Source organism: Ciconia boyciana, chromosome 2 (assembly GCF_034638445.1).
Source record: "Ciconia boyciana chromosome 2, ASM3463844v1, whole genome shotgun sequence".
NCBI lineage: Eukaryota > Metazoa > Chordata > Aves > Ciconiiformes > Ciconiidae > Ciconia > Ciconia boyciana.
The window spans coordinates 83,127,126-83,149,143 of NC_132935.1; the positions used below are offsets into that span (position 1 = coordinate 83,127,126).

The following is a 22,018-nucleotide window of genomic DNA, read 5'->3' on the forward strand; positions in this document are numbered from 1 at the left end:
TTTGGGCGTCAAATCCAGCATAGTACATCTCGTCCCAAATTATATTTTACAAAAACAACTTTAGTCACTAAGGTCTTGTTTGGTACTGTATAACAATTGTGTGTTGTTTTTTCTTATTGTTTCTCTATTTTTACTTCTCACATGTTCATAAATTTGTGTTTCCCTTTTCTTTATCTAAAAAGGAAGGAAAATTTATGGGAGAACTTAATTTAAAAAAACCCCTAACACCTTGTCATCAGCCAGATGATGCTGTTTGGAATGCTTGCACTGCCTCTGCTGGCTTTTTACAGTTACCCTAATATGGAAAACAGAGCACTGGCCGCAAGTGACGAGACCTGCGTTCTCCTTCAGTGCTTCCACTGTCCTGCTGCGTGAGGGGGGAGAGTGCTTGTATCCTCCTGATACACTTAATACTCCTTGTACCTTCCTGACCTGCTCTTTGTCTTCTCTATTTGATTGAAGTCTTTGCAGATGGGGGTGACCTCATATGTGTTTGTGCAGTGCCAGGCCTAAGCAGGGTGCAATCTCAAACAGAATTCCCAGGTACTTTCCCAATATAAATAACTGAAAAAAAAAAAGAACTTGTTATTTACAAATCAAAACTGTGGTTGATTTATAAAACAAATCTTAAGGAAGGTCTGTGCTTGCAAAAACTTGTAAGTGACCTTCAAATGAAATACTTAGTTGCCTGAGGTTATGAGACTGCTTAGTTATGCTATAACATAATTATGCTGGATGGAGGTAGACAATATTAGTTGGTAGGACAAAATTAAAACTTTGTGCTTTTAACACTGGGTCTGCAAAGATGTGTATTTAGAGGAAAAATACATTAATGAGCACAGCATGCTAAGCAAAATTAAAGTTTCCCAGTTTGGACTTTTCAAAATGCTCATATGTTACACTGAAATGTTTATCTGTTGGGCAGCTGGAATTCATGGGACCCATTGGCCTTGTAAGCTAAAACAAGGTGGTACAAGATGAAAAAATGTAACGAAAGAGTGATAAAATTATATGAATGTTGATGCTGCTTCTTACGCAGAAATGTTAATATTTGGGGTATTTTTCCCTCTCTGCTAGGTTATGGTTCTTAATGCCTGTGAACTCAAAGCTTTAAGAGTAGAATCCAACAATGAAGTAATGTATGGAAGAATCATGCTTATTGTTCTGTTTAGTTTTTCTGTAATAAAGATCAAGATGGTCTGATACCCCTGCATCAGATAGTCCTTTTTGTATGCTTAATGTGTGTGAGAACAGTAGTAAATGTTCCGTTCTCAAATGCAGTGTTGTTCTTTTCTGAATCCAGGTTTTACAGAATGGAGCTAGTATAACAATATAAATTTCTACATTTTGAGTTGTTGGTGTGGCATTAGATGGATAATAAAGACAGATCAGCTTTAAATAGAAAGGACGATATCTCTGATGGAACTGTTTAGGACCTGAGACAAAGGAATTTGCAGAAGAAAATGTATGTTGACAGGCTCAACAGCTATGGTCAAAGCCAGGTAAGAAACCACTTAAAACAAGTGGGTTTAGCCCAGAAATTGTATTGTACAGTAATCTCATAAAATATTTATAAAACAATTTATAGATGTTCAACAGCAAACTATGTTGCTGTTCTTGTCTGTTTAATCATGCCATGTGGAAGATCAATAATTGATTTTCATGGATCTAATTTTGGACCGAATTATTGTAATCTCTTAGATAGCATTATCTGTTTGAATATATGTGATAGTCAATAATGACTTCATAGGTTTAGCTCCACTCTTTGGTCAACTCTGCCTGAGAGCAGGCTGAGCAGGCCAAGCAGGCCAGCAACCTTTTTGAATCTAGCAATTGTTTAGAATTTAGGAAACAGGTAAGCTCATACGGGAGTTGTCATTGACAAGGAAGAATCAAAATCACTGGGAATCAGGAAAGTCTTTTGGCTTTATTTGTAGGGAGAGTCATCTAAGCAAAAACATTAGTATTGTGGTAAAACTATACAATGCCTTAAATATTGTGGAGAGGAAAGTAATTCAATGCATTTGATTATTACACTGAGTTCTGTGTCTTTATGAACTGACTTTTTAGATGCAGGCTATGTGGGTGACGTATCAAGAGCTGATGTCTGATGCTGTGCTTTGTTTTAAAACTGTATTCAAGAGATCAGGATTCTCAAAGTGGGAAGAAGTGTGGGACACACAAAATTGGGGGGCAGTTAAAACTGGAGAGGACAGTTGGGTGTAATGTTTGGTTTAGTAAACTGATAAGCTCCCAGTGAGGAGAAGGTTAAGGTAATGCCTAGCTAGAGAAAACTGGACTGTGGGACTGTACCCAGAAGACTGACTGTGGTAGCATGGGTGGGGAAATTTTCTCTCAGAAAGGGCATATATGAAAAAAGTTAAGGAAATGTCCTTCAGAATGCAAAACAGATACAGTCCCCTTTATATGGAATTTCCTGAAGTGCATACAAGATCATTCCTTATAATTGAGAAAAGAGATCTTGAAGATGGGATTTCAAAATAAAATTACTTTTGGCATCTACCATTTTTTAATTCTGACACAGTCAAATGAGAGGATGTTTGTGATCTTATCGTTGGCCGGTTGGTAAATATCAGGACTGTGATTCAGGTCTGCCAAGCAGATATGTGTGTGTGTGTGTGACTAGCAGCAAAGGAAAAATAAACTCTTATGGGACAAAAAGGCAGATATCGAAAAAGTTTGATAATTGCTGTTTTAAGATACAGAAGACAGGAATTCTTACAAAAATAGGATGGGTGGGAAGGTGGTAAAAGGTTTTGGTTTCCTTTTTTTTTTTTAAAGGGACCTTGCTAATTTAAATCACTGAAGTTAATAATTGTGTTACCAGGGATGGGTTGGAGATCCTTTTAAGTGTTTTCATTAGCAGCATGATTGTCAGAACAGTGTTTTGATGTGGATGAAGCAAAACTAGGTAGGATAATCATAAAGGAAGGACTGGATGCTCTTATGGATAGGAGCAAGAGAAATGAGATGTAACAACATAGAATGAAAAATCTCATACTTGGGAACTAATTTCAAAAACTAGTTGAAGTCTTGTCAAGTTGATTAAATTTGGCCCTTTGTCCCCTCCTTTCATCTTAATCTGTCCAGAATTCCCATGCAGAATTAAAGGGATGTCACTATGAGATACAGGTACAGTACTTTCAGTAGCCGAGAGTATTAGTACTGTTGTTATAAAGCAACAGTAAGGTGTTTAGAACACTGTACCATTCCCACCTCCTTTGTTTTTAAAGAACTTAAACTGAAATAAATGCTGAAAGATGCTATGAGGCTGATTAGGGAGAATGGAAAACTTGCTTTTGAGAAAAGTTTATTTTCATAAAAAGTTTTAGCTTGAGTAGTCTTGCAAAATGAAGGCTGGGAGATGATGCAACTACTTATAAAATGTATTGGGAGGGAGGAGTGGATAAAAATCTGTACATGGAGGAAAAATTATTAAAATCAAAAGGTTGTGCTGAACAGGAACAAATAATTTGGTCATGAACCAACTTTAGACAAGAAATTTGGGAAAAATGTCTGCAGAGAAGTTCAGGAACAGCCTTCTGAACAGGGTAATGGGGGCAAGTAAGCAGAATTAAAGAACTCCCCACCCCCCACCCCCCCATGTATCAATAGAAAGGGGTGACTGGCTAGAAACTTGCAACTTTGGCCTTTGAAGTTTCACTCTTTGCTCTGTTGGTGTCCCCTTTCTCCAGCACCTCTGATGCTTAATGTATTTTTCACTTTATGATTGCCCAAAGCTAGAGATGGACGGGGTGTTGGCATGTCTGAGAAGCAGCCTGAGTAGCTGTTGCTTGCCCTAATCACACATCTGGTGGACAGCAAGAATGATGAGAGGACTCTATCTTCCTTCTCCTACCCCAGCCTGTTGTCTTTTGATAAAGACCAGGTAAAATCACTACAGATGGAACTGCTCTCGGTATAGTTCACTTCTATGGATTGCTGCTGCCCTCTTCTGCTTGCTTCCCATGACTGTTGTAGCATGCGTAGTTTTTGATGTGTTGCACCAAAGCCCTTGTGTCTGTTGTGATGTGTTGTAGGAGATAGTCTCAGTGGATTCCTTCAAGATTAAACTTTATTAGATGTTTGCTTGTGGTGTGAGTTTAACTTAACATTAATAACTCAGTAGTTTGAAAGAAACAGGGGTAGATGGAAAGTCCCACAAACCAATTGCAAATTCCCGTCCCCAGAATCTCACCCACCTTGCAGCTGTGTGTGTGAAAGTACGGTTGTGCCACAGCACAGCTGGTAGCTGTATTCCCCTATGTGACAGAGTGAAATGCTGTGGGTTTCTAGGGCTGGGCACCATGCAGAATTAGGTAAATTCCAGACAGTGCTGTCATATTTGGTTGGTACTCTTCCGTATTTACTTCAAAGAGCTGTAAATGATCTGGAGTGCATGCGCTGTGAGAAATAGTCTGTCAGCATTGAAGAAGCTGCCACTGTTCTGCCCGAGTTGCTGTAGAATGGACTTAACGCCAGCACGACTTGCAATGCTGTAGCATGTCTGCCTTAGGTGTTTGTACTGGTGCAAACCTGTGTGTACCTGTTATAGCCGTATGCCTCAGAAATGCGGGGCTTGAAACCTAGGTTTCTGATGCAACACTTTCTGGGTGAAGCAATTTCCTGTGCATAACTTGTGTAATTAAGTTTATTAAGAATTCTGGCACCCTGACAAACGGATGTATGTGTATTATGAGGCACAGGGAAAGTTCTAGACTGAAGCCTGAGGACATAGGTGGAACTGAGGCACGGCAAGCTTTAAGACATGTTAAGAAGATGATATACAATTGTATTTCCGTTGCAGCTGCCACTCTGTTCCTAGGCTGGACTTCGTAGTTTCTGCCCAGCCTGCGCTCTTGCAGCATGTCTGGCCGGGGGGGTCCCGGGGCTTTTCTTGCTGTGGCTGTATTCAACCAGGCGCAGTCAGAGGGTGCGGGAAGCCGCTGTGCCCCGCAGAGGGTTTTCATCAGGGTCAGTGCAACTGCCCAGGCATGGCGGATCTTCCCGGCAGGGCCACGATGGGGAACCGGTCCTGAGGGCTGGGACGGACAGTGGGGCTATGCAAGCCGAGCGGCCCGGCAGCAGGAGCCAGGCAAGGGGGCAGGAATGACTGCTCTTCATTCTCTCAGAAAATATCTGATAGTTTCAAGTCCTGAAGACCACAACATGTAGAGTAAAATTCCCCTTCTCTGTAGAGGGACTGGACAAGGCATGGTGTTTCTCCTAGAACCCATTAACTTCTAATGCTCAGTTCTTTGTGATTTCTGATGCACTCAACCCACAGTGTGTAGCAGTTGCAGTACAATAGCTTGTCCAGAAGTACAGATCTACTCTTTCTTTTGTTAGTGGTAAGCTTCTACAATGTTTGTTCTTTTGAAAACATAAACCTTTATTTCAAAACAAGAATAAAAGTAAAAATGTGTTCTGGTTTGTGACAGAAGTTCCTCTCCTCTCTTCAGATACACTCAACTGCTACTGTAACAGAACAGATCATAGGCAGGAGAGAATTTCTGTCTCTAGCAAGAAATTTCACGTATTCTTGGAATAAACTTTTACTGAAGCAAAACAGTTTGCAAGAATAGATCATCTCCTCAATCAATTTTTAAATATTTTATACTTTAAGGAACACTGTTCTCACTTCCAAACCCAGGTATATCTATTACACAGTATTTATTTTGATAAACTGCATTCTTTCTTGTGAGTATTAACAATTCTGAATGCCTTTATTTGCCTCAATAATAGTAATTGAAGTAAGATTTGCATGGCAGGTTGGTAGAATTGGCATGAATGAAGAGAAGCTCTTAGATGTAGTGACAGGGACTTCTTGACTAACTTCCCTACTAATGGTTGATAGCATCCAGAAGTCAGTCAGGAGGTAAATGAATGGGGACTAGAGAACTGGTGTCAGCATCTCAAGACTGTGACCCTGAACAAGACTGTCACCTTGTATATTCCTGTTTTTTTGACCAATTGATGATGATGTGGCAGGAACTTCTCTGAGCATGTTTACAAACAGCACCTAGATTAAACTGAACCTTCTTGCTGTGCTGGCTGAAATGTATAAATTGTGTCATTCCAAGGATGCCTTGCTAAGAGCAGCTAAGTTCTTTATAAACAACTTGCATATGGAAAAAATCAGAAATGTTGCAGTCTCAGATACTCTGTGTGTGTGTAGCTATCCATACTGCAGTTGCTGTGGCTAGCTAGCAAAAACAAGCCATCTTACATCAGGGCTACGCAAATAGCAAAAGCTTTACTTGCACATCCCTTGTGGAGTGGAATTGCTCAGCAGTCTGTCCCCTCTATCCTGATGGTGTAACTGACACATATCCCACGATCAAGGAGGTACCTGTAATCGGACAGAAACTTGCCCCAAGACAACACAAAGCATGTGCACCTTTCCAAGCAAAAGCACATGTATAGCCTACACGGTGTTCCTGGCTTGGCTCCTGAGAAGACAGAAGGCTTTGCTGCAAGTCCAACTCAGTATGAACTGAAAACAGAGCACATCACATGTATTTTCTTTATTGCTGGACTTTTTTTTTTTCCAGTAAGTAGGCATAATTCCTTTAAAGGCTGAGGTTTTTAATAACAGTAAGGTTTTTCAGGTTTCTTTTTTTTGCTGTGGACAAAAAGATACCTTTGATCAAAGTTTTGCCTTATATTACAGTATTTCTGTACAAAAATAGAAGTCCAAAATCAGCTTATTATTAGCTGATATTCCCCAATTTATTTACAGGGTACTGTCAAGAACCTTCATCAGGCAGCCAGGTAAAATAGAGAACTCTATATTAAAGCAGTTGCATTGTTTAACTTTGTGTTCTCTAGTCAACTCTGAAGGGTTCTGACCTTTGGCAATCACTCTGGGTTGTAGAGTCCAGCCAGAATTATAAAAGAGTGATGTCTTTAAATGAAAAATTTAATATTAAAACTTAAGCTGACATTATGGAGTATTGAACTGATAATTGTATTTCCATACTAAGGTAGTCTATAAATATTCTCAGCTACATCTCTCTTTATAATACAGCAGATACAGAATGCAGACTTCTGCTACTTATATGGTAATACATATTTGCAATAGTAAAATCAATGTATGAAAATTTTGGAATTTACTTGTTAATAAAACTGCTTATAAAGTAACCATACAATTGTAACAACTATAACTCTGAACTATTAAAATGTACAGAAAGACTGTTTACACCATTGCACATACTTATTCCCTTTGCTTCAAAAGCCTTGTGAAATACAGAATAAAATTAGTCAAATTTTACTGACAGCTCAAATATGCAGGCAAAATGTGCACATCCATGGAAGCAAGGGGAAACAAAATGTTGGCGTCCATCAGGAAGGCTGCCAGCAGCTCTCCAAAAAAAATATACCTTGCTCTTCTTCCCCCCCCTTCCCACATGTATACAGGCCAATAGATTAGTGCAGAATTGATGAATATAACTTTGTTTTCAGTGTTCTGGAAGGACAAAAAAAATCCTCTTGACTTTTATCAGCAATTATTTTAGGTCAATACAAGTTGGGTTTAATATTGTAAGGCACTTATTACTGCTTGTATTGCAGTGGATCAAGTCTTAAGGCATTTGTTACATCAACTGAAGATAATAATGCTTTGGAAAGTTTTGAACGAGCCAGCAGTTCTAGTATGTGACTATTTCAGCTGATTTTCCCCTACCCACCCTGTGGTCTTTCTAAAACAATGTTTGAAGATATTTTCCGTGGAAACTCTGGTTCTTTGTTAGCTTGTCAAAAGATGTGATCAGTATCATCAGGTCATTTTGAGGCCAAGCAGCGGTATGTTCTATTTAGAGCACAGTAGAACTGGTTTTGTTTTCACCTGGAGCTGCCCTGACTTCCATGACTACTCACTGATCGAGAGGTGCTGTAGCGTTTTTTCACGATCATACTGATGTAAGCTTTCATCAGCTTTGCAATGTCAACCACCTGCCAAAAAAGTATGTATAAAGAGCAAAGTTCTTAGTAAGGTAACAGTATGTGAATGAATTTCTTCAGATGCTAACAATATAAAACTGTTGAGCTTTCAACAAAACCCTTTTGTGGTTCAACGAACAAAAATACTCAGCAATTCTATCCATGTCTTCCCTTTAGCTTTACAGGGATCTTGAATAAATCTGTAACATTTGCAGCAATTACTTAAATTACTAAGTAGCCTGGCTAGCAGAACCACAATAACAAAATTCCTTCTTGCTCTTACCTCACTAGTTTCAAAAAGCAGTTCTCTCTCATCCACCACGATCTTGTAGGTGTTGGCAAGTGGTGCACCAAATGACAAGATATGTTCATACTGAAACACCTCCAGAGGTCTGCCTTCCCCACGCTTGTAGACAGAAACTGCATCAGCGCTGACTCCAAGCCACAACTCTTGTGGGAATCCCCCTTCTTTACACTAGAGGAAAAAATGTAGATTAACAGCAAAGGGAACAGCGGGAGGCACACAACACTTACTGTTGAGGTTCTTGTCTGTAACCATTTTTTTAAAAGTGCATATTGCTTGTCCCTCTATTGAACGTAGCCTTTTATGCTTCTCCTAAACTTGTTTGCAACCCATCAGACTAGCATTCTGTCCCTCTGTATTTTATGGTTAACTAGTGGATTTAAATGGCTATGGTGCTTGCTAACAGGAGTATGCTTTTAATATCTAACACTTTATTACATCAGCTGTCTGAGCATTGTGATACTGTATTTATGGTTTCCCTACTCCGTAATGAAACTACCATCTATACAGTATAAACTGTAGTTCAGGAGGTCTACTCACCTCTACGTCAAAGAGTGTTGAGCCATAGCCAGGCCATTCCTTAATCAAAGCCATATACTTTGCCATAGCCTGCTCCTGGTTCATCCTCTGGAGTTTTTTCCATTTGTCAATAATACTAGTCCTGGAAGCTGAGATTTCCTCTTTGACCCACATGTCTAACATCTGATCCTCCTCAACCTTCTGTCTGCTGACAGAGCCACTGCGAAAACTCCTCCGCAATGTTCCTTCAAGAAAGCTGGCTCGTTTCTTCTCAGCCTTCTCTGCTGCAGTAAATGTTTTGGTAGACTGTGTAATCCGAGACTTCAGCTTTTGCAAGGGATAGACTTCCTCCATTTCAGGTACGGTGGTATGCAGAGTGTAATCTCCCTGAAGGTACTGAAGACGCAAAGCTGCAAGGACCTGGAGGGTTTCTTCAGGAGCAGGATAATGTCCTCTAATCACTGCTTCATGAGCCTATCAAGGGGAAAAAGGTAGCTTTTTATGTACAAACTCATCTTTGAAAGGACTAAGAGAGAAATGGGAAGTAGATTTCCTGCCAGGCAAACCCAGGATCTGAAATAAATGATCCATTAAATAAATCAAATGTAGTAAATCTCTTGGAAAATTTGTTAAACTGGGTAAGACAGGGTTTACCAGAAGAACTGCAAGGCAATTGAGGAACTTGCTAAACGGGAATTACTGTTACTAGTACAGCTCTTAGTGAACTCACATATATAAGAGCAACTGAATTACTACAAAGGAAAATAAAATGTAAAGGGGAGAAAATCAGGATCCAAACACCTGATTGGGAGGAAGCCATCTATGTTCAAGGGCATTAGGAAGAAATGGATATCTAGGTTTGCTTACTGCTATGAATAAGCTGGCTGTGAAAACTGACCTTTCCAGACAAACGAGCAAAGCCCTAGGACAGCTTTGTAATAAACCTCACTGAGGGAAAACAGTAAATCTTCAATGGATCCCAGATAAAGTTAGTAAAACGTTTATATGTTATAGTGGTCTGTAGCATCAGGGATGAGATTCTGAACCGAGAAGACTCTCTCAAATCCCAGCTCTTTGCACACCCATTCAAACCTTTGGAAACGTGCAGCAGCTAAGATTTTTTTTTTCATACGACACTAGTACAGGAAACAAACACACCTCATATCTGGAGATGGAGGAATTGCAAGCAGTTGAGTAAACACACAGAGATAATGCACATCTAAGTAAGAGAGAGTTCATTTAGGTGTACACTTGGGATGGAGTTAAAGTGTGCCTTTAAACATGCAACATGGTTTACCTGAGATTGTACACATGCAGAAGAAAGAGCTGTCTTGTGGAAATGGAAGGACGGTATTTTAATGAGAAAGAAGAACTAAAAGATTTTCTTCAGCACCTTATGAATTAAAGGATTCAGACTTTAAAATAATGGATGTTACAGAACTAAAACTTATGACAAAAGGGAACTTTCTTAACTGGCTGAAAAAAGGCAATGACTGACATCAAAAGCAGACAATTCGAAAAAAAGAACAGAACTGATGTTAGAATGTAATAAGTCACCTCTTTAAGGTAATGCTGTAATACTAATTGTAGGGATTGAGTGTGCCATGCTTTATAACTGAAGTACTATTGGTCTTGGCAAGACATAAGATATTTGGCTAAACACCAGTCAGCACAGAATGCTGCATGAAAATAATCTGCTTCAGCGAATGCGCTCGTTTCAGTTGTTCATATGGAAAACTATCTAAATCTGCCTCTTAAACTAATAATGTCATGTAAAGTATCTGATGCAGAGCTCTCATGGACTTTCTTCTTACTGTTTAGACTTCATCCCAAAGCAGAGGCATTAACTGGCTGACTCCTCTGTATGTAAAACCAGACAGACAGTCAGAATGGCAACGTTTCTAAGCCCAACCAAGGCAATCTATTGCCCAGATCCTTCAGCCAGCAATAAGCAGTTCTGGACTGAGCTACAGGAGTAGGCTCTGGAAGGAGACTTTTGGTAGACTCATGATGTAATATGGTGCCTTAAAACCTAAACTGTGAACAAGGAATAAATAACTCTGTTACAGTGAAGATGTTTCTGATCCTGTGGAAAGGGAAAAAGCTTCATACATATGAAAATTGAAATATGTCAGTTCTTGATCACATCAGGCTTGCTTACCAACAGAAAAGTCAGTGTCTCGGCATTGCAAATAGCCTTACACAGAAATCTTTATCTGTCTCTAGTGCCCACTTGAAAGAAGCTGTCCACTGGAAGAATTTTTAGCCATTCGCAATGTAGTAGAAAAGGAGAAGGTCAATCAACAATGATAAATGCCATCAGTGAGAGCTTCTGAGCAACTACAGGACTTCATATAATAGAAATCCAACTGCTGACACATTTAATTTTCATTATAAATCAATTTCATCTATCTTATGTTTTGCAATATGGCCTTATTCTGAGGTCAGCACATTCATTAAGTCGATTTCTGCTCATCATAGTTGCCTTACGGTTACTGCTGAGACTGGACCGATTTGTTTTACTATGGTGCCTATGAAATACCAATCAGTTTTTGTAAAGAGAAAAAGCTATTGTTCAATTAGTTCTGTACAGTTGCCAACATGGGTCTCTAATAATTAATTTGCTTGCCAATTACATGTTTTTCACTATATTTCTTGCACTTTCTTAAGAAAATGGTTTCATAAAAGCAAAATTAAAAGCAAATATTATCCTTTTCTTTTTTATCCAGCTTAGACCCTGTTATCCAATTTTTTACCACGATACATAAAGCAATTCACTAGTAATGCAGAAGTAAGAGAAGTCGTAACACTAGGTAAATCATATATGCTTCACTTATGTCAGTATAAGCCTGTTTTGACCACTGAACTGCTTTCTTTGCTCTTGATGCTTGAGTAGTAGTGCATTTAGTTAAACAGAAGCATAATCAAAACTCTCTGTGCTGCCTAGATCTCTTGCTTTTTTCTTCCTCTTAACAGTGCCTCAAAACAGAACCTTTGTCCTTTACCTGCTCAAACATAAAGGCAAATTCCACACTATCTTTTGGGACGTTTTCTGTGTCCAGGAAGCAGTAGAGCTTGAAGTAGAACTTCCAGTGCATCTCTCCAGCTTCAGCAGTAGCAGCAAGCCTGCACGGGTGTGTGAAGAGGGAGCGAGAGATCAGATCTGTGAAATCAAACTTCTTTCTAAACTTGACACCTGAAGAATCTAAGCAAGGCATCAGCTGAATTTTGCTTTGTTACACCTGCTATCAATCTGGTATTGTTGACAGGAGCTAATTGTTTTCAGCAGTATACCTGACGTCATTTGGAGATAAATATATATATATAGAGAGAGAGATAGATATATGTGTGTGTATTTAGACCCTACAGCAAAATCAAGGACTTACAAATGTTGACTCAGTTCTCAGTCAACTGTTTCTAAGCCAAATTCTCTTAATAAACTTTTATTTGTGGCTCAGTCAGGTGTTGATAAAAGCAACATTATTAAGTCCTGTTATAAAATGTAATTGCACAACACTTCAGATATTCCTTTTTTCCCCCCGTTATTATGTGGATAAAGGAGGCTGATTGCCATGTATATAACATAAGGATGACAAACAGGTATTTAGGCTTTTTGTAGTAAGAAAATGTATGACATTTTCTTACTACAGTGCTATGGGTGGTTTCAATTTTACTGGTAAGAAAAACGTTGTGAGCTGCACTGTGGTGACTTCCATGTGAAGTCAGGCAATGGGTAGTCAGAATGGCAATGACTGCTTGGAGTTCAGTTCTGCCAGTACTGGGGCAGCCACAATGCTAGTAATGGTGGAAAAATCTGTAGTAGTGGAAAAGAAAATGTGGAAATAGTGATGAGAAATATTACTCTACTGGTATCAAGATAGAGGAAAACCAAACACAAGTGAATAGGTGGCTCATTAATTCCTTTAACAAAAAAAATAAAGATGGTTTTTTTCCAGAAATGGCCATGTGAATTACAATTCATCTGCGTCATCACAAACAAGCAAGAGAAAGAGAATATTCAGCATTATTGACATTGGAAATTTATTTAATTGCTACTTATTAGAGTGGTGAGAGAGAAGGAGAGGCGCACTCACTTTTCAAACTTTGCCAAGACATCAGCCACAATGGTTCTGCTTTCAATTGCTTTATCAGTAGTTCCATTGTATTCAAACAAAGCAAACATATTTCTGCTATCCTCCATGGCCAAGCCACGAATTAACTTTTCAACCACCTAATGAAAAACAGCACCACAGAGTAAGACAAATAATTAGAAGAAAATTCAGAGCTAGGTTTTACATTAGACTAAAATGTTGCTAACGTGTTCTCATCAGCAGTATTAATTGTTGTCAAATTCCACTTTAATTTTTATACTAAATAATGCTGATTCTTTTAGAATATGTGTGTGCTATCACCTGGCCAGATATAACCCCTGTATTTCACCAACTCAGCAAGAGTCTTCCAGCTTTAGGAAGCAACTTAGTTCTCAAAACCACCAATATCTACTGAAGTTATTCCAACAATGCCTCTACTGAATTGCTTAGTCTTTCCTGTAATTTTTCCTCTAAGAGGGAACAATAGTTGGGTAATCCTCTAAAGAATAAGACAGTTTTTATAGCAGGGATTTCTTCAGAACATGCTGGGGGGTTGGAGGGACAGCTCTGTAAGCTTTCCCTCCCCTGAAAGGAGAGACCGATAGAGAAACCCCCAGCGCTTCCAAAATTTAAGGCTACTACTGACTGGAACTGGCACGTAAAGTGACACACTGATTTTGTGCCAAAGCCGTTCTGTCACCACTTCTCACCTCTCCAGCTGTAGTGTGCGAGTTGATTGTAATCTTACAGGAGCCCCCACCATGGCAATAAACTGTGGATGTCATTTCCTGCCTGCTGATCAGAGCTTCTATTTCGTCCCGCGACGGCACAAACTCTCTGCATTTGGTTTTCTTCAGAGATTCATAAGTAAAAAGTGCGTATTTCTCCATTTCAGTTCCTGGAAACTGGTCACGAACCCTGTGAGAGAAATATTATTACTTTAAGCTGCCAGTCTGTGAAACAGAAAGTTTACTTATTTGAGAACAGATTTTTTTTCTGAAAGTACCGATGTATCCAGTAAGCTATTTAACTGACACGCTCAAAGGTTTATCTTCACTGTCAAGGAAAGTGTACTAACTTGTGATTTACTGTGGGACAACTTACATGCATTCATCATTTTGTTCTACAAACCTAATGGAAAGCAAAAACTGAACTACCTTTATAGCATTAACTACCAGAACCTTGTAACAACTCAGATTTGACAGCAAGATAACTATAAAAATCTTGTAATCAACTCCCCTTTCTGTCAATAACAGTTGTTGAATGAAGACAAAACTGCACTAAGGTACTGCAGAAAAAAGCAATAAAACGTATTTTTTACTGCTTAGTTTTGTGATAGTGTCACTTAGGATACTCAATTTATATTCCTGATTTTCTTAAAGATTCTCTCTAGACCTTACTGTTCAGCAGTTAGTCTTATGAGTATTCACTAACAACTTTAATGAACTCAACTCTTAATTATTGGAAACTGTTGAATTCAGGTAGGCTTTCAGCACAGAGTGTTTCTATAATATTTCCAGTGATAAAATACCAGCTTCTTAGAGCTACTAAGGTTTGCGTGAAGTATGGTGATTCGTGATCTACAGGGCATGAAAAGATTACTGCAGGATTACAGCAATGCTGTAAAATGACTATGCATGTGTAATATTGAAACCAACCTACAAATGTTCTATCAGCTGCAATTTTTTTAACAGGGAGACCAGTTTATGAACTGAGTTAAATTGAGAAAGTGAATTAATGTTGGATTTTTTTATTTTAACAGTTACATAAAGTTATGTTTCACTAATCTTACTTTGGTTGAAAGGTATATCTTCAATAGAAGCATTTTACAAATATTTATAAAATAATTACATTCAGCAAAGTGATTTACAAAGTCCATGCTCTAGCACAAACACAGACATGACTTAAATTACTGAGAACAGTTTGTTGTTAGTAGACTAACTTTCCTAATGACACACTCTTTGCATTCTTCTGCTGCATCACAGCAAGAGGAACTCTACATTCTGGTTAGTGCTGAACTGTCAAAAAGGACTTACTTATTTTTTTAATGGTCACTAATGTCTTAAAATTAGATTTGCAAACAGACATTTCTACCTCAAATACATCTTTAAACATCCTAATGTTCTTTTATGTGCATGATGCATACCTCACAAAACTAAGGTAAGAAGGATGAAGAATTTTTAACAGGTTAGACAGTTGAGAATGGGACCTGGGGGTACAGGCTGCAAGTCATTTACACAACTTTATACAATTACAGAAAGCCCCCAACACTGGTCAATGTTAGCAAATTATGCATTCAGTTTAGTGGGATTTTGCTTGATTCTTCAAATGAGAATAATTCCACCTAGATCAACCCATACATGCTTTTCTTACAACATTTTTTTTAGATCCATTATTTGGCATAACCAGTTCACTAAGTGAATGCATCTTCAAGTCTCACTTTAAGATGTTTAAACACTGTGACAAGTTGTGGGGAAGAAAACAATGACTGAAGAAAATTCTTATCTTGCCCTAGTAGTTCAAAGTTTCTCACCTTTTGAGATGGAATTTAAGATATTTGAGGATGCTGCGACTTGGCAGAAATGTGCAACTCATGCAGGTGAGTATTTGCCAACTATACAGGTTCCCCACGCTCCCAGGGTTAGGCACTTTATTGGTCTGCTTGATGAGCTGACAGTAGAGCTCATCTCGAAGAGGTCGTAAATCATGTCCTGTTTGGAGGATACCTTGAATTATAGGGATGGGATCAGACATAGACTCCAGCTGCTGTAAAGAATTAAATATCTTGATGGCTTCATCCTGCAGAGTTGTGTAGCCTTTGTCTTGCAGCACTACAAAAGAAAAATAGGGAGAAAGGTGTGACACTGAGATATGAAAGAGCAAGCACTCAGGCTTAACATAAGAATTGCTTAATGCTATTCTGTGACCCTTATTATGCAGGATATTAGAATGGATTTTTTCCATTTCAAATGTATGATGCAAATGCATTTTATGAGCTATCTTGCTATTGAGATTTGATCTGAATTTAATGAAATCCCATTTTGACATTTTCTGACAACATAACTTAAAATGTGTATCTTGCTCGATCAGAGTTTTTTTGATGGAGAATTTTCCTTCCAGAGCAATCCACACTGCTGAAGTGTCTATCACTTTTCGCTGTCACAAGAAACTGAAAATCTAATCAGATCATAAGTGAGGTAAAGCATGACTGCATTATGGAAAGTGACAAAGATACACAGCATCACAGCAATAGCATTTCAATTAAACCCAAACAATACTACTAAACTACATAACTGCCATGAAACTGCAACTTGCTTTTTGAGTGCTGGAAAAGGTGGCGATTGTTTTTGTACTGCAGGTTATTCAGCGTGGGTGAACAACTTTCACAATCTACTTAAAAGCACCATGCAGGTCTTGGGTTCAAGAGATGGAAGAGATTGCTCTGATGTCTGAATCAGCTAGGCCTACTAACCATCAAAGCACAAAACAGTACAGACGTGTTATGAATATTAAGTTTCTAACCTGACATTATACTACTACAGAAAATAACTAAAACTCAACTGCAAGTGAAGGCAATAACTGAGCATCAGTCCATCTGTGGAGCTACATTTAGTATGGGAAGACTTTGGCAAGACTTCTACCTCAGAGGGAGCTAGCTGTTCCTGTCCATGGGGAATTGAGAGCAACCATGCTGCGCTGCTGCATGGGACAACCAGCCCAAGTGCCGAGAAGATCAGAACTGTGCCTTGCCACTGTACAGGAGGAGGAGGGGGAAGAGAAGGGAAAGGTTTCTCCTAGGATTTTCCTTTTCCTTGTCATTTGAGCAGAAGGATATCACTTGAGTTTTCAGGAAGTCTTACCTGAAATACTTTAGCTTTTAATGAACTGTGACCTCCCACCCTGCTCCCAAGGATGAAACTTCTGATCTGAGTCATATCTTGTTTAATATGCAGTTGCAAAATAAGATAAGCAAATCCATTTAAGGACACCAAATTCACAACCATCAATACCTCTGAACCATTCATTCAAAACAAGACTTTTAAGTTAGTGACTGAGCCAAGGATATTAAAAGACATGATTACACCTGTTTCAGGAGTAAATGACCCATTACTTTTTAGAATAATGTCCACTCAAATCTTGTTTCACATAAATAATGCTTCCCGTCACAACTGATGAAACTACACTTGTTGTTAATTGGAAGTTGTGGCTGCTGCAGCTCCCCTCATGAGGTAGGAAGCAACAATAATTTGAGAAGGAGAATATGATTCAAGGAGACTAAATGAATTGGGTTTAGTTGCTTATTTCAGTGCAAGGGTTTTCAAACTTGGTGGTCTTAACTGCGTTGGTGAGGGTAATGAACTTGTATCACAGCAGCAATAGCAACCTTCCCTTCAGTAACACCCATGCAGGAGCACCACAAGCCCATGGCTCTATGCTAGACAAACTGCTATTCTCTACCTCCCGAAAGAGAACAGGGAAATGTGTCTATTTGTATTATAAAAATGTATTTTGCCTACCATTACTTCAGTATAGCCCACTGACTAAAACCTCCCATCCTCTGGTTTAGTCTTTCATAAGGAAAACTGTTTCTATGACTGAAAAACTTACAGTTTAGATTGATGTCCCCATACGGCAATGGCAGTAATGGCGAGTGCAACGGATGATGAGTGTAACGGAGAATAGGGTTTCTCTTATAAATCTGTTCAACCACATCAGCATTCAGGCAGTTTTCCTGTTGGGGTAAGAAAAAAGCAGGATTTGGGGTCCAGCATTAACAATAATGCAATGCTTTGTGCCTTTAGGTTGGCTGTGAAAAAATCAGTCATCAGTGTTATCAACACTATTTGGTGCCAAATCCAGTCGTGAGTACTGTGGCTCCCATGGCACTCTGTGCGCTATGAATGCTCAATACCTGCCAACCTCAGGCCTTGCATAAGCTTACTTTATCTGTGCAGTAAAAAACAAACCACAGCAGAGCTGCAGGAGGCAAAAATGAAGTTTCAGGAAATTTTTTGAAGTGTGTTTTCATTTTAAAATTGTTTTTACTCCAGTATTTCATAACTGGAATTAAGACATCTGTATTCAAGTTTTATTTAAAAATATTTCTCCAGCATAACCAATTGGCCTTTTTAGTTAGAATCTACAGGAGCTACCATAACAAAATAGTCCAGAAAAACTGCTGCTGTAAACCTGATGCACCTACTCTGACATCTAAATACTGTTCTTTCTTAGGCCAAGTTTGACAGATGTGTGACCACTGTCTTCTATCAATCCTGAACTTCCACATATTTCTACTGCTCTGAAAAACAGCCTTCATAGTCTTGGGATTTAGGACTTGATACTTTTTTTTTTGGTCTCTTCTGAGAATCACCATCCTCTCTCCTGAAAGCAGATCAGCAAAATCTCCAGAAATACCTTCTCTGGCTATGCATGCAATGTCTCCAACAGGACCATAAAGCAGTAAGCATTAATTGAATATGTTTCTCATCACGCAGAGACATGAGATGTTTAGCCTGTGCTATCACAGAACAAGAAATGAAGCATAATGAAAAAAATCACAGGAGATATCTAGTCCACATCCTGGTGTGCTGCTCACTGTGGACACAACCAAACACGTCTGCTAACTCATGAACCTGCACACTGCGCACTACTGCCTGGTATAGCAATGTCTCTCAAGTTACACAAACCAGTAAAACTTGTTACTGTTTTCATGGAAAAAAGTTATTCCTCTTGCCCGCCAAGTTGCACTTCATACTTTGTTCTTTTACTGTTTAGACACACATTCCTTTATCAGGTCAGTGAATACATTCAGGTTCCACAATTTCAGTCCATGTCACTGTGTGATTAACCCTCATATTTTCTGGTTTGGCAGAAAGTATGGCAAAGCCAACATAAAAAGAGAGACTGATTTCAGATATTTAAGCGACCATTCTTTCCAACCCCACGCCCTCCTATTTGTGCCTACCTTAATATCCTGAATAAGTTGCTGAGTTGGAGTATCAATTGGTGCTTTTGTGTCAATCACATTCTGGATGGCACTTGACCAGCGGGTCGCCTCATTAAGCAATTTTGTATAGAGGCGGTAACAATGTTTGCGTCCATATACAGTTACATTCCAATAACCTAGCACAACAGTAAAAATTATTAATCATAGAAGTTGTATCTATATAAATACCCCAACTTTTATCTGAAAACAGCTGTAGTCCTGTCAGACCCCGAGTGCTGCATTCTGGATCATGCTGGCAGTTTTTCAGGAACTAAGAAGCTGTACAAGTAATTAAGTATCATAATACAGATACTATGGTGTTAAAGGAGATTCTCTCCTTTAAAAAAGCCTAGGAATAATCTCAGAGTACAACTGCCATCACGCAGCCTCCCATTTTATCCAGTAATCTTAGTAAAGGTGACTGTAAGACAACACTATAGAATACTCTTAGCTACTCGTGGCTTGTGGGCCCTACTTCTCCAGTGCTGTCTGTCACAGGAAAATCTGAGACAGTCTTGCTTTGTATGTGAGAGTCTCTCATCATCTGTGGCAGACATACAAACAGGTACAAAGCATGAACTACCTCTTCTGTAAAATGTCATTAATTTCACACCAATGAAGTGGCAACTGTGACAGGAAGAGCATTTCAGTTCAAATTCTCTCTCTGCATCATTGTGTAGGCTTTTTATGAAGCAGATTCAATTAAAGAAAATCTATTTCATCTTTCACTAGCGAAAGGCTCTTTGAAGCATCAGTGACCCCAATAAGATTATATAGGGCTGTCAACAGCCACTTCTCATTTGCAAACAGCCACTTCCGAGTTGAAAACCAGTTTTGAAAAGGCACAGGGGAGCTGACTCAGATGCAGTATGTAGGTTAGCACAAACTGGACTCTTACTCTAGATCTCCCTATACTTGCTCCACGAATGTTAGTCCTCATAGTTCCTCAGCACATAAAATAAAGTATGAGGAGGGTGCTACCCGTATGTCCTTCCCCAGGTCTTTGATGTGTAAGCATTAAGTATTCACACTAACTTAGCAGCAGTAGGAGTCTACAATAACTCGAATGTTGGTGAGAACAAGATTTACTCCTGTAGACATTATTACCTCTGGTTTTTTGCCCAGTAATTCCCGTAAAATGCCTCAGTGACTTAGGAACTCGATTTGTTCGTCAAACTGCAATCATAATAATCCATTTAAAATACTCCTATGCACTGTTTGTTGCATTACTAGGTAGTAGGATAGAAGGCAACTGAAAGCATATTTGAACAAGAGCAAACAATTACCTGTCTCTTTGAAGATTTTTTCATCAGGTGGGACCACCGAGCAGAGGCTGTTCAGGACCAGTGTACCCAATTTCAAAGCATTTTTCTCCGAACTCTTGTAGTAGTCCAAAGAATTGTGCGTCAAAACAAACCAACGCTTCTTTAGTTTCAATGAAGACATCTTTGGGTTGTTCTTTACTTCCTTGTGTAGCCATCCTGTTAAAGACACAGTTTGAATCACACTTTTTTGTTAAACAGAGTTGGACAAAATTACGTTGTTAAAAGTTAGTTGTATACTTTCGACAACAACAAAAATATGATGCGAATTGTTTAGCCACATATTAAACAACTTTGAGTAAAATTCTCCAACAATGAAATGATGAAGATATAATAAAGTTAATATGAAAACTTCTCAACTTTGGTGTTTACCTAGAATAATTCTTTTGTCAACTTACAGAAATGCTTTTGTCATCATTACAGTGTTTTCTTACATGGCATAGCAGGAATATAATTACAGCTGTATTAGTTTGTGAGTAAACTCCACCGTACAAAGATGAGGCTCCAACACTGCCATGCAATGTTAACATATTACTCAGATTGTATTGTGGGAACAATCTCTTCAAAGCTTAATGGATGTTAATTACTTTGTTTCTGCCCCACTCAGTTCTTACCCCTCACAATGAATTCTTGCCCCTCCACTCTAGTGTCCCCCTTCGACCTTTGGAGCAGTGTTATCCAGTGATGCATCTCTTCAGGAGTGTCAGCATTACAGTGAAGAACACGATTAGCAGTGATGATCACGAATGAATTGGGTCTATGAAAATAAATGAAGATGGAAAAAGCCTTTACAATCAACATATGTACTGTTTACCTCACTCACCATAACCATAAACACTGTCTGTTGTTTGCATTTTCTATTCAGACAAATACTGTCCACCTCTAAAGCATTTATTTCAACACCACTAAACCTAAAAAAAAATTTAACCATCTGAAAAGACTCAATTATGCTGGATTCACACCAAAATGCTAGGGCTCTGAATGGTGGGAAAGTTTACATTAAATTGCAACTTGTCTTATCTCAGAATAAATCTATGGTGAGAAAAACCTCCAATCTTTAATCAGCTTTGGATGTGAATCAGAACTCTATTTCAGGGTCAGATCTATTTAGAGTGTCTGCTTCAGTAGTTACATTAGCTAAAACCAATTACAATTTACAAAGGTCTATAGTGAAGCAGCATGTGAACACAGATTCCTTTATTTTTAATGCAGTGCAACCCAATTCGCAGAGAGTGCAATCTATTTTTAATGAGAGTCTGGCTTTTACCCAATCCTACACCAGGGTTCACTGAAGCATGAAGAACTAGCCCAAGTGAACTGTGCTGATGGCTCTCTGGATTAGAGAGGCAGGTTTTTCAGTCTACAAACACTTGCTTTAACTCTTTACCATTAATTTTTTCATCCTGGAACACACACAGTTTTTAAGAACTGTATCAGATGCAGAAAATGGGAACAATGCAGTCTGGGCCACCCCATGCATGAGAAGGTTATGGGCCTTCCTTTTACAGTTCTTGCAAGAAGTTAACTGGGTAGAAATTAGAACCAATCAAAAAATTGTTTATGGGGATGGAGAGGTTCACCGAAATACGATACCATTCTCCAAAAACGGTGTGTGCCATGTAAAAGCTAGATGGATGCCAGGATAAAGAAAAAAGTAAATAAAATTATTAGGAGGAAAAATTAGAAAACTGTGTGAAGGGAGGTTACAGTAAATCAAGTAACATGAGAAGTGTGTAAGTTATCTTAAAAGTTAACGAAGAGTTACCTACAGCTAGTGCTCACCAGTGCCATAGAAGGGGGTAAAGGAGCGATCAGATTCCAACGTTTTGGTCAC

At 38.8% G+C, this 22,018-nt stretch overlaps 1 protein-coding gene across 1 annotated transcript in view; it reads right to left on the reverse strand.

Annotated features, from left to right (window-relative positions):
• Positions 1 to 6,533: 6,533 nt before the first annotated feature.
• Positions 6,534 to 22,018, reverse strand: part of MYO10 (myosin X) — a 173,002-nt gene continuing 157,517 nt past the window's right edge. The window contains exons 31-41 of the mRNA XM_072853128.1: positions 20,799 to 20,941; positions 20,149 to 20,343; positions 18,842 to 18,999; positions 17,485 to 17,608; positions 15,410 to 15,707; positions 13,587 to 13,794; positions 12,880 to 13,016; positions 11,791 to 11,911; positions 8,807 to 9,259; positions 8,246 to 8,437; positions 6,534 to 7,974 (exon numbers count right to left, since the gene is read on the reverse strand). Coding sequence (XP_072709229.1) covers positions 7,864 to 7,974; positions 8,246 to 8,437; positions 8,807 to 9,259; positions 11,791 to 11,911; positions 12,880 to 13,016; positions 13,587 to 13,794; positions 15,410 to 15,707; positions 17,485 to 17,608; positions 18,842 to 18,999; positions 20,149 to 20,343; positions 20,799 to 20,941 — 2,140 coding nt within the window. The 3' untranslated portion in view covers positions 6,534 to 7,863. The remainder of the gene's footprint in view (positions 7,975 to 8,245; positions 8,438 to 8,806; positions 9,260 to 11,790; positions 11,912 to 12,879; positions 13,017 to 13,586; positions 13,795 to 15,409; positions 15,708 to 17,484; positions 17,609 to 18,841; positions 19,000 to 20,148; positions 20,344 to 20,798; positions 20,942 to 22,018) is intronic.